The sequence below is a fragment of the Littorina saxatilis genome, linkage group LG2 (assembly GCF_037325665.1).
Source record: "Littorina saxatilis isolate snail1 linkage group LG2, US_GU_Lsax_2.0, whole genome shotgun sequence".
NCBI lineage: Eukaryota > Metazoa > Mollusca > Gastropoda > Littorinimorpha > Littorinidae > Littorina > Littorina saxatilis.
The window spans coordinates 99,743,832-99,760,848 of NC_090246.1; the positions used below are offsets into that span (position 1 = coordinate 99,743,832).

Consider the following 17,017-nt stretch of genomic DNA (forward strand, 5'->3'; position numbering starts at 1 on the left):
CAGTTTGTAATTATGTCCAAAATGAAAGTGAGCAACATGACATTGTATGCTTTGCAGACTGGAGAAGCAGAGAGCAACAGCGCAGGAGAAGCTTGCGATACAGAGCAGCACCACCACTACGGGGCAGACTGTGGTGGTCACCACCTCAACAGCTGGTCTGTCACAAACAGCGTCTCAGATCAAAGCACAGATGGAGATGCAGCTCAAGCAGCAGCGACTGGCTCTGCAGCAGAAGCGATTACAAGTGAGCAGCCCTTGGTTATCCTTTGGGGGTCTTTCTAATGTTCATCTCTTAATGTGACTGTAACTTGACATGAATTTCGTGATTTTCTTGTACAGGGTGACCCAAAAAAAAGAGTACCCAAACAAAACGTCATAAATTGAACAAAAATAAAGCAATCTTCATAACATTTATTTACACACACAAGTAGCCTCTGCATGATTTGCACAGAAAATTTTAGCGTTCTAGCTTGTCTTTCAGGAAAGTTATGCTCATTCTACAGAACATGCTCCAAATGGCCTCCGCGCCGATTCAGGCAAACTTGAACTCGCCGCGCAAAGTTATCAATCACCCGCACACACTCCTGTTGCGAGATTCCGCGAATGGTTGTTGTGATGGCTCGCTTGAGTTCTGCGATTGTCTGTGGGTTGTTCCTGTAGACGTTGTCTTTCAGGAACCCCCAAAGATAGAAATCTGGGGGATTTAAATCCGGGGGAGGCCATTTGGAGCATGTTCTGTAGAATGAGCATAACTTTCCTGAAAGACAAGGTAGAACGCTAACATTTTCTGTTGAAATCATGCAGAGGCTACTTGTGTGTGTAAATACAGTTTATGAAGATTGCTTTATTTTTGTTCAATTTATGACGTTTTGTTTGGGTACTCTTTTTTTTGGGTCACCCTGTATATGAAATGAGGCGCAGGAACTTAAGCTTCCCAAGCATGAGAAGAAAATGGGTGAGGTTTGTCAAAATTGGTTCTCTTGAATAACCTTTTTCAGTGATTAACGGGATCACAGTCATTCACATACTATCCCAAACTCTGCTGTTGCAGGAAAACCAGGGCATCAAGCTGACCACAACGTCCTCCGCCATGACAGCCACCGTCAGCGGCACCACCATCATCGTCAACAACTCCCCTGCCACCCCGCAGCTCAAGACCATCTCCCTTACCTCCCCTCTGGCCTCAGGAGGCGGCACCCCAACCATCATCCGTCATGTCCAACCCAAAACCATCGTCACTGCTGCTGGAGGTTTGCCAGGTACAACTGCTTTCTTCAACTTTATGATGAAGTCTTTTCTCTGTTGCAGCCAAACCAGAGATACTATGAAAGAGAAAGATTGATAAGTAGCTCTTTCTTTGCTTACTGTTGAAATTATATATCGTTGATTAGTAGTGACCACGAGGGCTGATGATTTTTTTTCCCAAATACATAAATTATGTGGCTTCATTTTTAGGTTTGAGTGAATGATCTCTTTTTAATGATGTTTCTGGCCAAACTTCTTCATAAATGCAGCAGTTGAATTTATTCAGGTAGCCGGTTCTCATAATGGTTGATGTCAGGGGTTTCTCTGTTGGCAGGTTCAGTACTGGGCAGCAGTCTGACAGGCGGTGCCCTCAGACCTGGAGTGAGGGTTCAGATCCCAGGCAACCCCAGCATCTCCATACGGCCAGCGTCCGGCATGACCCTGGCTCCCAAACTTGGCACGATAGGAACGCCTGGAATCAGCGTTGCCGCCAGCTCCCCTGCCACTGCTAGGCTTATCACGCCCCCTCTGGCCCAGACCCCTAAAGGTGAGACAAGAATGTTGTCATCAAACCTTGTTTATTTGCTTTCTGGTGCGTATGCAGACAGCTGGCCTGTACATTTCTTATACAGGAATGGGATTGTTAGCCTGTTGTGGGATGAAAGAAATTGAAACAGATAGACTGCTAAGGCCTGTTAGCCTGTTGTGGGATGACAGAAATCGAAACAGATAGACTGCTAAGGCCTAAAAAAAAAATAGGTGTGGTTACGGTAACCCGACCTACCCTATTTTTAGGGGCCGACCCTATAACTTTTTATTACATTTGTCCAAAAAAAAACCCACAAAAAACAAGAAAACGAGTGCAGAAAACGCAATGAAAGCGAAAGCGCCCGAGTCGCACACTTATTTCCCTGTCAAGTAGGTTTAATTTGTACACATTAGAAAAAAAAGTTAAAAAAAAAAAAAAGTGATTGCCTACCTTCCTACCCTATGTTACTGTAACCACACCTATTTTTTTTTGGCCTAATGTTCCAAATTCTAGAATACAACAGCAAGAAAGGTTAGTCTCTGGAACAGTAAAGACAAAGGAAACATTCACACACAAACATTTCTTTTGTCTATGATTAAACATTCCAATACCTGACTTTCTTTTTTTTCTTTTTTTATTGTTGATTGTGTCATAGCATACGTTCAAACAAACATGATTTGTCATTATCATTTCAGGTTAAGACTCATGATCCTTTTATGTATCCCTTCAGTAGCCTTTCAGAATCAAAATGGTGTTTCTCAATTAGAATCCTGAGATAGTAGGTTCTCGGGGGGAAAACACAAACCACAAAAATGCAGATAATGAGATTAAATGTGATTTCTTTCTTGTGTTCAGTCCAAATCAAGCCACAGGGACCAGCTAGTCAGACGGTGCAGAACCTGCAGATCATTCAGGGGCCAGGTGGACAACTGCAAGTTCGCGGCTTACTGCCAGGTACATTATTTTTGCTTTGCACCTCCATTGAAGTTGTTAGTAATTCAGAGATGTTTTCCGGCAGATGTTTTCAGGGAGCCGTATGGTTTCGAAACAGTGTGTTTGGTATGAAAAGCTTGAATGCCGGAAGATTAACGTCATCTTCAGCATTCTGATGTCAACAATATTTTGAAATGGGAGCTGAATAAAAGTCCTGAATGTAGGTGTTGTGTTGTGACAGGTCAGCAGATTGTGCGCCTGCCAGACGGACGCCTACAGCTAATCACCATGCCCAGTCAGGCGACTGCCACTGCTCCTGCCACCCCTGCCACTCCCTCCACCCCCCTGCAGCAGACAGTGGTCCGTCCACCCACCATTACTCTTCGACCGCAGCAACCTCCCACCCTGGTGGTCTCCACGCCAGCTACCCAGCCAACCTCTGTTCCGGTCCAGGCCCCACAGACCCGACTCATCATGCCAGCAGGTGTGTCAGGAGGTGGCCTAGTGGGGGTGGCTGGTACCAGCACCATCACCCTCCCCACCCGCCCTGCCACCAGCATCCTGGGTGTTGCGGGCGCATCTCCCACTAAACCTCTCATCATCAGCACCACGGGTCGAGGAACTCCTGTCCTGTCGGCCACCGGAGGCACCCCGGGTGCTGCCACCCAGCAGTTGGTCAACCTGGCATCAGGTCAGCAGATGGTGACCACCCCTCTCCTGCCGGGCCAGTCAGTGATGGGGTCCCAGGTGGTCAGCACCCCCCAGACCATGACCGGCCTGCCCTTAGTGTCCCTGCAGTCATCAGCCGTGTCGTCTCCCGCTCCAGCGATGGTGACCCTGCAAGGGTCGCAGGGGACCTCTCTGCTGTCCGGCCAGTCCCTGCTCGCTCGTCCCCTCACCAGCAGCTCAGCCACCTCCCTGCTCAGCATGGTCCCTTCTGCCGGAGGCACCCTCACCCTGGGTGGTCAGAAGGTGGCCCACATCATCCACAACTCCTCGGCCCCCACCAGCGTCAACACCAATGTTGTCATGGCGACCTCCTCGGGTATGCGTGCTCTGTCTGCTGGAACACCTCAGCTGCAGCTGAAGACAGTAGCAGCCCTATCCAGTGCAGACGGGTCTAAGACGCCGCTTTCACCCTTGCGACAAGTCATTGCTCCTATTCAGGTGAGACAGAGTTATACTTTGAGTCATTTCTGTAGAAGGTAATGGTTGCGGTTTATACAGCAGCATGCAAAAAGCTGTCGCTTTTGCGCTCAAGTGAATGCGTAATTTCTGCACACAAGTGCACTGAAACGATTCAGTTGAAGTCAAGGGCATTCAAACCATTTTCTTAGTTGAGGTGTTATTACAGCTGTTGTATGACATGCCCATATGACTCTTCCATGTTGTGACAGTTTTGTCAGAAGTGACAACAGAAAAAAAACAGGCTAAATAAAGCGTGTTTAAAAAAAAAAAGTTATATAGTTAACAAGATAAAATTGGTTTATCAGGTGAAGACCTCAGGCGGCATAATGGTAGCTGGCAGCCCTCAGAAACCAGGCGTACCCTTGGCAGTCAGAACGCCAGTGCAAAACTTGGCCTCCCAGCTTGGTCTGCCCATTTCCACTGCCGGCACTCCTGGCATTCGCATAGTGGCGCCTGGTTCCTCTGGTGCTGTTGTCAGCATGGCCTCCACCACTTCCCCGTCCATAGCCCTGGTGTCCGGTGCAGCGGTCACCTCACCGCCTGGTTCAGCTGTGAACACTAGTCCTTCTGCTGGTGCCGGGAAGTACGCCATCACGCCTCAGGTGGTGCAACAAGGTCAGTTGACGTTATTATTGAGATCATTTTTTGAATATGGAATACAAATATGTCAGTGAAGGAGTAATATTTCAAAATTCATAGTAAAATAGATAAAACAAATGGATGAAATACATTTGAAAGAGCTATCCATGAGGACTTTTGTATTGTCCCCTCCTGGCAACCTCTTGTGTCAATATAACACTTACCTCGACAGTACTATTCTTGCACATTATCTATTATAGGCCGAAAAAATTGGACAAAACGCTGAGTGGGTACAATTATCTCCCATAACCATGCGCCACCGTGGATCCCAAGCACTGTCCGAGTGCTTCCCCCTTACAGGATGTAGGTGGCGCGTCCTCTTTCTTTTTTCGCGCGTGTCAGACCGGCTGTGTTTCTGCTACGCTCCCGGATTATTTTGGACTAAGAGGCTCCTTTTCTGTGTGGACTATCACCTGTTGGATTATTGTGTGTTATTCCACTTCTGGCTTGAGGCTACGTTGTGTTTCCTTCAACTTGTGCCTCCGTTTTTGTGTGGCGGACTCGGCGTGCCTCCCGTCCTACTTCGTGGTGACCGGTCGTCTGCTTCTCGTTTCGCCGCATTCACTTGAGTATTGACCTAAATTTTCTTTGAATTTTGTTAATTCTCGGTCTTTAAGGGTACGTACAGGGCGAGGTAGGATGTCTCGTCCTGTTTTGGGCTCTGGTTCTACGGAACCAGAGTCTGTCGGGGGCAACCCTTCTCCGGGCGCCCAGCGTCATGTTTTACGCACGGAGAAGGGGATCTTTCGGCGCTCCGACTCTCCCTCCCCAAACGCTTTGCGTTTGCGGCGAGGGAGGGCGGAGAAAGCCTGTTTGAGCAAGCTCAATGCGAGCTTGCTCAAACAGGCTGGGCTTGAGCCTGGGACTTCGGGCGGGGCTGCGCCGTCGAAGGTTCGGGGAAGTTCGAGGGGAAAGAAAAAGCTTCTTTCTCCTTCTCCTTCAGTGGAACAGGCTTCCCCCCCTTCGACGCCGTTGTCCGGCCCTCAGTCTCAGGCTTCAGCTCCTCCCGGTTTCAAGCCTGGGGGGAAGGTTTCCTTCTCCCCCCTGGCTCGAATCCGGGGGCAGGTCGATTCCCAACCCTCTTTGGGGGTTGGTGAATCCGATCTAGGGGCTACTGGAGAGACTCAGGTTTTGACAGCCAACGGCCATACCACGTTGAAAACACCGGTTCTCGTCCGACCACCGAAGTTAAGCAACGTCGGTCCCGGTTAGTACTTGGATGGGTGACCGCCTGGGAACACCGGGTGCAGTTGGCATTAAAATCTTTCTTTTTCCGGTGCCTCTCCTGTGCCCTCCTCGGTTTCCACCGCTGTGGAAGCCAGGAGGGACACGGGTCCTCCTCTGAACTCCCTCGCTGGGTCGTCTGCTGCTGTTTTGACAGTAGTTTCGGCCTCCTGGGGGGGGAGATCGGAGGAGATGACGGGGTCTCTGAATTCCCTCCCCGCTGGGGTTGGGATGCGAATTGACCCCGTTCAGGGCGGTCCTGTGGGGGCAGGGGTTTCAGGCTTCGTGCCTACGACCACTGCTACTACGGTTCCCTCTGACGTCCGTGTGACTGGTGGCTGTCCCTCTTGAAACGCTCCGGCCGACTAGTTACTGGACGTGGAGGTGTTCGACAGAACGTGGTACTTCTGTCGAATGGTCAGGGCGACGGGAACATTGTTTCTGTTGCTCAGACCGACACCTCCGACCGGACCGTCTTGACCCCACGCCATTCCTTAGCGTCTGGTGTTCGGGTGACGGATGGTCCGGACCAAGGGTCCGGAACGTTCCAGGCTTACGGGTCGGGATCGAACCGGACCCACGGGTCCCGACTGGACTTGACCTCCGGGTTTGGTCCGGACGGGACCCATGGTACGGGACCGTACCGGACCCTGGTCCGGTGCGGGACAGTACCTCTGGCCCTTGCCGGACCCCCCGGACCTACGGGTCCGGATGGTACGGTACGGGACCAGTGTTTCGGTCGGGACCGGACCACCCGACCACCTCTGTTGGTCTGGGTGGTCTGGCACCGAACCGGAACACACCGGACCTACGGGTCCGGAGGGTACGGTACCGGACCAGTGGTCCGGTCGGGACCGGACCACTCGACCACCTCTGTTGGTCCGGGTGGTCTGGCACCGAACCGGACCATGCCGGACCTACGGGTCCGGATGGTACGGTATGTCCACGTCCGGACCGAGCCACCCGAACACTTCTGTGGGTACGGATGGTTCGGTACCGAACGGGACCTCCGGATGGTACGGGACCGGACCGAATCTACGGGTTCGGATGGTCCGGTACCGGACCACCCGACCACCTCTGTTGGTCCGGATGGTCTGTCACCGAACCGGACCATACCGGACCACCGGACCTACGGGTCCGGATGGTACGGTAGGTCCACGTCCGGACCGAACACTTCAGTGGGTACGGATGGTTCGGTGCCGTACGGGACCTCCGGATGGTACTGGACAGGACCGGAACACCGGACCACCCTATCGGATCGGTCCGGACCACCCGACCACCTCTGTTGGTCCGGATGGTCTGGCACCGAACCGGACCTACGGGTCCGGATGGTACGGTATGTCCACGTCCGGACCGAGCCACCCGAACACTTCTGTGGGTACGGGTGGTTCGGTGCCGAACGGGACCTCCGGATGGTGCGGGACCGGACCGGACCTACGGGTCCGGATGGTCCGGTGCTGGACCGGTGGTCCGGTCCGGACCGGACCACCCGACCACCTCTGTTGGTCCGGATGGTCTGGCACCGAACCGGACCATACCGGACTTACGGGTCCGGATGGTACGGTGTGTCCACGTCCGGACCGAGCCACCCGAACACTTCTGTGGGTACGGATGGTTCGGTACCGAACGGGACCTCCGGATGGTACGGGACCGGACCGGAACACCGGACCGGAACACCGGACCACCCTACCGGACCGGTCCGGACCACCCGACCACCTCTGTTGGTCCGGATGGTCTGGCACCGAACCGGACCTACGGGTCCGGATGGTACGGTACGTACGTCCACGCCCGGACCGAACCACCCGAACACTTCTGTGCGTACGGGTGGTTCGGTGCCGAACAGGACCTCCGGATGGTACCGGACCTACGGGTCCGGACCTACGGGTCCGGATGGTCCGGTGCGGGACCACCCGACCACCTCTGTTGGTCTGGATGGTCTGGCACCGAACCGGACCATACCGGACCACCGGACCTACGGGTCCGGATGGTACGGTATGTCCACGTCCGGACCTAACCACCCGAACACTTCTGTGGGTACGATGGTTCGGTGCTGAACGGGACCTCCGGATGGTACGGCACCGGACCGGACCACCCTACCGGACCGGATCGGCACCCCCGACCGGACCGGACCATTTCTTTTCTGATCAGACCCCATGGGTTCCTGTTCAGTCTATAAATGGCGGGGGTTCGTTGGCTGGGCTGACCCAACAGTCGCAGGGTTGTTGTTTTTCTCCCCCTTCGGCTGCTGGAGACGTTTCGTCTTTGGGGCAGGGGTCTTCGCGGCCTCTTGCTTCTGTGGGCGTTTCTTCACAGCCTGCTTCATCGCTTTCGGCTCTTCCCCCTCAAGCTCCCTACACTCCTGCTTTTGAGGAGTTGTCGGGAAGTGAAGAGGAGAGTGAGTCGGAGGACGATAGGGAGGAGGATCAGGGTCGCCCTGAGGTTAACACTGAACCTCTACCCTTGCCGGTTTCTGATGGAACTTCCGAAGCTATGCTTCGTACTTTCCAACAGTACATGACAGACATCACGCGGCGTCTTGACGTCACGGATGCCTCTCTTAAGCGTCTGTCGTCTAGTGTTGACACACAGGACGTGGACCCGGGGTCTGAGGACGAGAGGCAGGAGGCTCGTCCTCGCACAGCTAGAAGGACGTTTGAACAGTTTCAGGACGTCCTTCCCTGAGACGCCCTCTCGTCCTTTGAGTCCGCTTCGGCCCGGGCGCGGGAGGCTCACGCCGCGTCTGCCGGCGGCTCGTTTTATGAACGATCCGGCCGCCGGCAATTCGCGTTCCACCCTAGTCTAAGTGCCACGGTGGAAGCGGCAGCACATCGCCTGAGGAGTACAGATTCACGTGCAAACGCGACCTATGTTCCTCGGGAGGACGCGGGTTCAGTGCCATGCTTTCCTTCGGGAGGCGCACCTCCACTGTTTCCTCGTGTCCAATCTGTTTCGTCCCTCCCTTTTCCCTTTGACTCTCGAACTCTCCCTTTCCAGACTTCGAGTGTTTAGGGTGGGGCTGACGGTGATGTGTTCGTTGGGGAGGTGCCTTCGGTCAAGAAGGTGGAACTGAGCTCTGCTTCGTTCCACAATCTTGAGGCCACCGTTTCTTCCACAGTCGAGGCCCAATCACAGGCCTTGACATGGATGAGCACGCTGTCCACACTGTTGGACCCTCCCAATCGGGCAGAGTCCGATTCCACTCGGGTCCTTGACACGGTTCGAGTGGATCGGGCTTTGCATGCCGTGCGATCGTGCGTGACGTCTGCGGCAGAATTGGCCATTGGAACACGGGTCCACTTTATTGGCCCTGTTCCGTGATCATTTTCTGCCTACTTCTATAGTGCCTCCGGATATGAGGAAGAGTCTGAGGAACACGTTTCCTCAGCCTTCTTCCCTCTTTCATCCGGACACTGTTCGTTCTGTGGTGGAGTCCACACGCCAGAGGAACACTGATTCTCTGATGGTTGGCCTCGCTGCTTCGGCGACGGCGGCGGGGAGTAAGAGAAGTGCTACAGTCACCTCCAGCTCCCAGCCTCAGAAGAAGAAGAAGAAGCCAGTTTCACTGCCTCCTTCTTCCTCCTCTTAGGCGCCTGTTGCGTTCCCAAGCAAGACGAAGGGTGCTCAGACAGGTAAGGGGAAGCAGCACCACCAGGGGGGGTGGTCGCAAGCCTGCGCCTGCCCGCCAGCAGAATTTTCAGTGAGTCCCGGCCCTACGTTGACGCCCCCTCAAGTTGCCCCTCTTTCGTCCGGCGGTTCCCTTTTTTCGGGCCCGCGGCATGTGGGGCAGACTGGTCTCCAACCAGTTTTTCTTGAGGTTGGTGTGGTCGGGGTTTTCTCTACCGCTGTCGTCACAACCTCCATTGTCCGCTCTACCTTGGACGTTCCCCCCTCCTCGAGAGCCTGCCAGATGGCAGGCTCTTCAGGACGAGGTGAACTCGTTGGTCGAGAAGAAGGCGGTCTACCCCCTTTCTCAGCCTTCTCTGGGGTTCTGCTCCCGCCTGTTCACCGTCCCCAAAAAGGACGGTCGGTTCAGGCCGGTGTTGGACCTCTCCACCTTGAACTTGTACCTTCACAGGTGCAAGTTCAAGATGGAAACCCCTTCGTCGGTCCGGTTGGCCATCCGGCCAAACGATTGGGCCATGTCTGGGACCTCCAGGATGCTTACTTCCACATCCTGGTGGCCCCGGGGTACCGACATCTGCTCCGGTTCGTTTGGGAGGGCACGGTGTTCGAGTTTCGGGCCCTCCCATTCGGCCTGTCCTTGGCCCCTCTGATTTTCAACGGGGACAACAACACCACATGCTTAGCTTACCTTCGCCACCAGGGGGGCACCAATTCTCGGTCCCTCTCCCTGTTGGCGGAGGAGATTCTGCTCTGGTGCCAGACCAATCAGGTCCGGATGTCAGTCCAGTTCGTTCCGGGGAAACTGAACGCCCTGGCCGACATTCTCAGTCGGGGCGATCAGGTTCTCTCCACAGAATGGACCATCGCTCACAACGTTCTACAGCGTCTGTGGGCAAGGTGGGACCGTCCTCTGATCGATCTGTTCGTAACTCGATTCAGCGCTCGGCTTCCCAGGTACGTCAGCCCCTTTCGAGACATGAATGCGTTCCACTTGGACGCATTCACTCTCTTGTGGAGGCTCCTCGATGCTTACGCCTATCCCCCGACATCTCTGATTCCGAGGGTGCTGGCAAAATATCTGCAGGAACGACCAAGACTGATTTTGGTCGCGCCTTACTGGCCAACAGCTCCGTGGTTTCCAGATCTTCGCGGTCTCACCCACGTAGACCCTCTACCTCTGGATCTGGACGGGGGAGGTCTGCTCCAGCCTCGATCATGCCTCCCTCATCCACGTCCAGAGAGTCTGTGCTTGACCGCATGGCTCTTGTGCGCTCCAAACTGCTTGCACTAGGATTGCACAAGAGTTCAGTAGAGTTTTCCTTGAACGCTAAGAGGCGATCAACTAATCAGCTCTACGACTTACGCTGGAGAGCTTGGGCCACCTTCGCCTTGTCCAAGGGGATAAAGCCGCTTTATCCCTCAACACAGGACTTGGCCAACTTCCTGGTGGAAGTGTATCAAAAGAAGAGTCTTTCTTCTAAGACTCTTCTTGGATACAGATCTGCCATCGCTTCCACGATTGCGGCCGCTACTGGTCGCAGAACTGAACACTTGATCAGGTCCTCCCTCATCGCTAATGTCCTTTCGGGTATTAGCAATGCAGCGGTGTCTAAACCTCTGGTTTCATTTCCCAAGGGGGATGTCTTTCTGGTCCTCAAACTCCTGCGTAGCAATGAGTTTGAACCCCTGGCAGGCATCAGTATCAAGTTGCTGATTTTTAAGACTAATTGTTCCTCATCGCTTTAGCCACTTGCCGTAGACTCAGTGGTATTCAAGCTTTGAGTGGCCTGGACTTTGACATTGAGTTCACCACACAGCAGTGGTTGCTAGCATGGTCACGTCAGTCTAAGGTATGTTTCTTGGGTATATTTTCTTTTACGGTAGTACTGTTCGAAAATTGCCTGGGTATCTTAATCCTTGGATTTAAGTGATTTTGATTAAGGAGTTTAATACTCTACATATCACCCTCACACCACTCTGGTATTCTGTGCAAGAATAGTACTGTCGAGGTAAGTGTTATATTGACTGTAAGGCTTCTTTTTAAGCCTACTGTCTATATGATACTTACCGAGACAGTACTATTAGAGTTTCCCTCCCGCCTCCCCTCTTGATATGTTATGGGCTTTTTGAGGGTCTGCAGCTCATAAAGAAAGAGGACGCGCCACCTACATCCTGTAAGGGGGAAGCACTCGGACAGTGCTTGGGATCCACGGTGGCGCATGGTTATGGGAGATAATTGTACCCACTCAGCGTTTTGTCCAATTTTTTCGGCCTATAATAGATAATGTGCAAGAATAGTACTGTCTCGGTAAGTATCATATAGACAGTAGGCTTAAAAAGAAGCCTTACAGCCTGTGAGTTTTGAGATTCTAGGTAGTTGACTTCAATGTTGTCACGTTGATGTTACAGTGGTGCGCCAGGCCCTGATGCAGAACCAGACGCCAGAGATCCAGGCCAAGCTGTTGGCAATGCAGCGACAGATCCAGCAGCAGCAGCACGTGGTCACCGCGCCTCAGGCCGTGGTGGCAAAGTCACTGCTGACCACCACACCGGTCAAGCCGATCGCCCCTCCAGTCACACCCACCAGTATCGACAGCTCTCGCTCCAAAAAGCCGCTCACACAGGATCAGAAGGATGATCAGATGAGGTTTGTCGTGATATCCAAGACAAGATTAGTCTTATTTGCTGTAAACTGAAGATTGAACAGAAAATCGAATCTGGAGCTACTTAGCCACAGATGAACTGAAATTGTTCCTTCATTTGAAAAGACAAGAAATTCATGTCTTCATATCCTTAACAAATCCAGTAGATAGTTGAGGAGTGTTTGATGAAAAGAATACTTGCACTTGTGTTTCTCTGCAGTCAGCACAGTGGACAAGGAATGAACGGTTCTGATAAATGCTTTCAGAAATGCGGTGTGTGGAATGGTGATCAAGACCATGCTGGACAAGATAGAGCGCGAGGAGAAGCTGGAGCACAAACGTCAGAAGAAACAGGAGTCTGCCGAGGAGCGACAGAAACGCCTCAACACTGTCACCCAGCAGAGGGCACTGTTTAAGCACAAGGAGGCCCTGAAAAAAGAAATTCTCAAGAAGCGTGCATCCATGGAGAAGAGTCTGCAACAAGAAATCTTTGTGAGTTGAAATTAGAGAGAGTGAGTGAGTGTCTGCATCTTGTGTCTTTTGTTCAAAGCTGGGATGTGCGGTGAGTTCTCTTCTTTCTCACTCGGTACTTCCCCGTTCAAGAAATTCAGTCTATATGCTTTTATATTTTCTGTATGTTTCTCACCAGAAATTTAAGAAGTTTTCTCATGGGGATATTGTGTGCAGGTGGAAATCTCAGACACCATCAAGCGACAAAAGAAGGCAGGTGTGAAGGTTGGCACGTCCCCTCCAAGTATGCAACTGACGCCACATGCAGGTGCCGCTATCACACCAACCATGCTGGTGAAGAAGCGAGATGGGGAGCCTCCCAAAATCACCAGCTACATCCCTGGGATGTCCGACAGTGGCGGGCATACCAAGTCTGGTGCGGCTAAGAAACGTAAAGGTACATGGCCTTTAAGCTTTTTTTCCAGACTTTTCGAGTTCCTGTTTTAATTGATATTGTGAAGCTCAGTTTTCTGCAGGTGTGTGATGTTGAACTGTTTACAGCTACCAAAGCAGTAGTAGCTTGATAGTTTTGTAGTTGGTTAAGAATGCGATGTGAATGCGTGATATATTGTGTAAAAAATTCCATCTCACACGGCATAAATAAATCCCCGCCTTGAATCCGTGCTTGAGATATGTGCGCGATATAAATTGCATAACATAAAATAAATAAATAAGTTATTTTCAGACTCAAAGGACAATCACCATCAGAACAACATTGAAAATTGACAAGGATGTGACATTTTTGCTTGTTTTAAACAAAAAAGAAGAATGAAAAGTTCATATCATTACTTTAATTTTTTTTACCTGGTGCATAAATCGTGGAATATAAAGCCTAATTGTCTTGTTGCTCTTCATGATTGTATCTTGCTTACTGTGTACTGCAGCTGGCAGCCAGGGACTGGTGACCAACAGCAAGCAAAGGCTGATCACCATCGGCAGTGGCCCCAAGGGACGTGGGGAAAAGCTCTACTGCATCTGCCGCACACCTTATGATCAGTCAAGGTCAGTGCATTTGCTTCTTGCCTGCATGTAGAACCTATCTTCCTTGATAGAATCACGGTGACGTTCCTGTCTTTAAGAGGAGAATTTCTTTGTTCCTATAGCAAATCTGCCTGTTGATAACTTCAAATGTTCAAATCTTCAAATGTTCAAATCTGCAAGCAGCATGATGCTCATGTGTTTCTAGTGTGAAGTTTAGTTTTCTGAATATTAGTTGTTAGTATTCCTGGTTAATATCTGCTTCAAGAAACTGAAACGAAAAGAAAGAGAAGAGAAACCAAAAGTTGAGTGTTAACTTTCTAAACATTTCTCAGAGTGTTTCATTACCTGGTCTTGTTTCACCTTTTGTCTTCTACAGATTCTACATTGGTTGCGACCTGTGCTCCAACTGGTTCCATGGGGCATGTGTCAACATCACGGAGGAACAGGCGCGGTTCATCGACTCCTACATCTGTGAGGATTGCCGCAAGCAGCAGGAGAACACATCTGAGGAACTCTACTGCCTGTGTCGCACGCCTTACGATGAAAACCAGTAAGTGCAACACAAAGGAGGATGGTTGTCGCATGCGAAGAATTGTTCTATATTGAGTATTGCAAGGAAGTGACTCATTGATAGTCTTGGAAATTGTTGACATGTGTTGCCTCAACAGCAAGATGAGATGATCATTAGAGCATGAAATCTAAAACCACTGAATATTTGTCTGTGTTCCCATGAGTCTCTCAGTGTCACATGTAAAGGCAGGAAATATTGATATCCTTATGTTTGGAGGCTTGTTCAAGGGAGCCTAGACTTGACCAGTGCTCTTGTACTAAAACTACTAGTGCGCACTTGCCTCAATCTACAGACACTTTAATGAGCTACAAGTTGTTGGCAGGCCAGTTCTCCGCCTCTTTGTGTTTTGCCAGTGAAGCGTCTAAAGACATTGTGATTTCTCCTGTGCAGGTTCTACATTGGGTGCGACCGATGTCAGGACTGGTTCCACGGGCGGTGTGTGGGGATCACCAAGGGCGAAGCGGACTCCCTGGACACTTACATCTGCCCCAACTGTCAGCAGAAAGAGCAGGTCAACCCTATCGCACAGAAGGTGCTCACTCCAGATGACTACGTCACCGTTCTCAAGATTGTGCGCTGTCTCAAGGTCAGCATCTGTTTGCTTGTACTGAAAACCAGTTCCTCTGTCATTAATGTGCAATATGCCTTTAATGCTTACCACAGTGGATGACACTCATCTCAAAATTATCAAACATGCACAAGGTTTCCTGAAGCATTAAGAAAGCACAACTGTGGAAAAGAGCCCAGAATGCAGAACTTTGTGAAAATAAAACTTGTTTTCTTCTTCTTCTTCTTGTCGATCACTCAGATGGAAACGCCGGTTCTCTGCGCAAATGTTGCCGTGCGCTGTAGGTCGTCCAGACTGCCATAGAGCTTCCCTTGCACCGTGGTCGCCTCCGCCCAGATCTGGCTCCTGAGGCCATCGTGTAGTGGGCAAGTCTGCAGCAGGTGTTCCGTTGTCATGCTGCCTGTTTGACAAGGGCACTGGTCTGACTGGCCAATTCTGAACTTGGTGAAAAGGTGGTGGTTTATTCGGTTGTGGCCTGTCCGCAGCCTGAATATGAAGACCTGCTCAGACCTTGTGAGCAGGTGAAAGGCGTCGTTTTTGTTGTAGTGTGGGTGCTGCTGCAACCACTTTTTGTGTTGCTTGGCCTTGATGATGGTCTTGGCTTCTTTGAAGGTGGTTGATCTGTCATTCTGGTCCTTCGTAGTGCCCTCCTTTGCCAGAGTATCTGCGGCTTCGTTGCCTAGTATGTTGCAGTGAGAGGGGACCCATTGCAGCACGACTGTGTGGGCTCTGCACAGGGAGGTCAAGGCGGATGACAGGTCATTCAGTTCTTTGTCTCTGGCAGTGTCTAAGGCCTGCAGGACTGACTTTGCGTCGCTGAAGAACACAACGTTGTTGGAGGAGAGTGGACTGTGCTCAATGTGGGCTGCACCTGTCTGGAGCGCTACTGCTTCAGCCTTGAAGTTGGTGGAGTAGAGGCCGGTAGCGAGGGAGATGTGTTCTTCTTCTCGACCTCCTGGGTACTTTATGTACTTTAAACTTGTTTTAAACTCAACGCTCTTGGCAACTGCTTGGTAGGCATCTCTTAATGTAGATTCTCGTTTGAATTCTTGTTTTCGTTTGAGAGTATTGGAGGCTGAAAACACTAAGATTTTGCAAGTACATTTGAGAGTACATTTCAAGCATAATTTACCAGACAAGTCTTGCATCTTTCTCAACCTCACCGACAAATCATTCCCACTGAGCTGGCCAGGTAACTAAAACCATAATTGTTTTATGACATTAAGAATTCCAAAATCTGTTAAGTCATGCACAGAGTGTGAAAGTTTGCTATGCTATGCTCATTGAGTATTTTTGTCTCCCGCTCTAGTGACTATTTTGGGAAGGTTTAAAATTGTGAGTGATTTGTATACAGGCCCACAAGATGGCTTGGCCATTCCAGTCTGCAGTGGACCCAAGTGAAGTTCCAGACTACTACCAGGTTGTCAAGGAACCCATGGGTGAGTGCATCTCATTCCATCGTTGATTTGTCTGAACTGTTTGTTGCTGCATCTCAATTAGAGGTAGTCTTGGAGCGCTTGGAATATTCATCTTGCACATGTTTTAGAGTTCAGCAGCTTCTTTGTAGAAAATCAGTCACCAGTTTTTCAATATTATCAGTTACCAGTTTCTCAACATTATTTTATCTACATTCAAGCTTTTCAGTGTTGGATAATGATGACAAGCAGTGGTGAATAATTGGTTTATGTGTTTTCAGATCTGGCCATTGTGGAGAGCAGGGTGATCTCCAAAATGTACACCAGACTCAGTGACTTTGTGCGGGATGTGACAAAGATTTTTGACAACTGTCGCTTATACAACCCAACTGACTCCCCGTTCTACCAGTGTGCAGAGGTTCTGGAGACCTACTTCGTACAGAAACTGAAAAGTAGTCGTGACCAGTTCACCTGAGCTACCCTCCCTTGTGCTGGTCATGACAGTCAATTGTTTTCTGTTACATACAGTTTATATTTATTGCATGGGTTCGCAATTGTGTTTGAGTGGTTGTTTTTGGCATTGTACATAGGCTGTACATACGGACACAAAGTATTTTACCCTCATCACCAAAATCTATTGTTTTCCATGAATGAATTTCAGAATACTGAGCAGATATTAGTTCATCTTTTTTTCTTTATTTGTCACCATAGTTCATATGATCAATTTCAACATGTTGTTGCTAAGTTTGGCATTATGGAATGTACATAAATTATATAATAATCCTTATATTTACTGTTCTTTTCCATGTTGTAGAAACTGTTAGCAGCATCTGAACATCTGTAAGATGATGTTTGAAAATAAACTTTTGTAGCTATTTACGGACTGTGCATGGTGTCAGATTTGGAACACTCGGGAATGTGACTGTGTGATTTGTTCTCTCCTCTCGC

General features: G+C 50.5%; 1 protein-coding gene and 1 non-coding gene across 2 annotated transcripts in view; both read left to right on the plus strand.

Annotated features, from left to right (window-relative positions):
* The window catches only part of LOC138955054 (nucleosome-remodeling factor subunit BPTF-like), a 53,129-nt gene extending 36,183 nt beyond the window's left edge, over positions 1–16,946 (plus strand). Inside the window, exons 11-24 of the mRNA XM_070326770.1 lie at positions 58–244; positions 1,052–1,259; positions 1,580–1,792; positions 2,630–2,728; positions 2,949–3,874; positions 4,201–4,510; positions 11,792–12,029; positions 12,291–12,516; positions 12,712–12,931; positions 13,419–13,536; positions 13,892–14,065; positions 14,477–14,672; positions 16,009–16,093; positions 16,351–16,946. Coding sequence (XP_070182871.1) covers positions 58–244; positions 1,052–1,259; positions 1,580–1,792; positions 2,630–2,728; positions 2,949–3,874; positions 4,201–4,510; positions 11,792–12,029; positions 12,291–12,516; positions 12,712–12,931; positions 13,419–13,536; positions 13,892–14,065; positions 14,477–14,672; positions 16,009–16,093; positions 16,351–16,544 — 3,394 coding nt within the window. The 3' untranslated portion in view covers positions 16,545–16,946. The remainder of the gene's footprint in view (positions 1–57; positions 245–1,051; positions 1,260–1,579; positions 1,793–2,629; positions 2,729–2,948; positions 3,875–4,200; positions 4,511–11,791; positions 12,030–12,290; positions 12,517–12,711; positions 12,932–13,418; positions 13,537–13,891; positions 14,066–14,476; positions 14,673–16,008; positions 16,094–16,350) is intronic.
* On the plus strand, positions 5,672–5,790 carry LOC138960509 (5S ribosomal RNA). Its single transcript, XR_011453991.1, has one exon. It is a non-coding gene; the product is annotated as a 5S ribosomal RNA (ribosomal RNA).
* Positions 16,947–17,017: the final 71 nt, after the last annotated feature.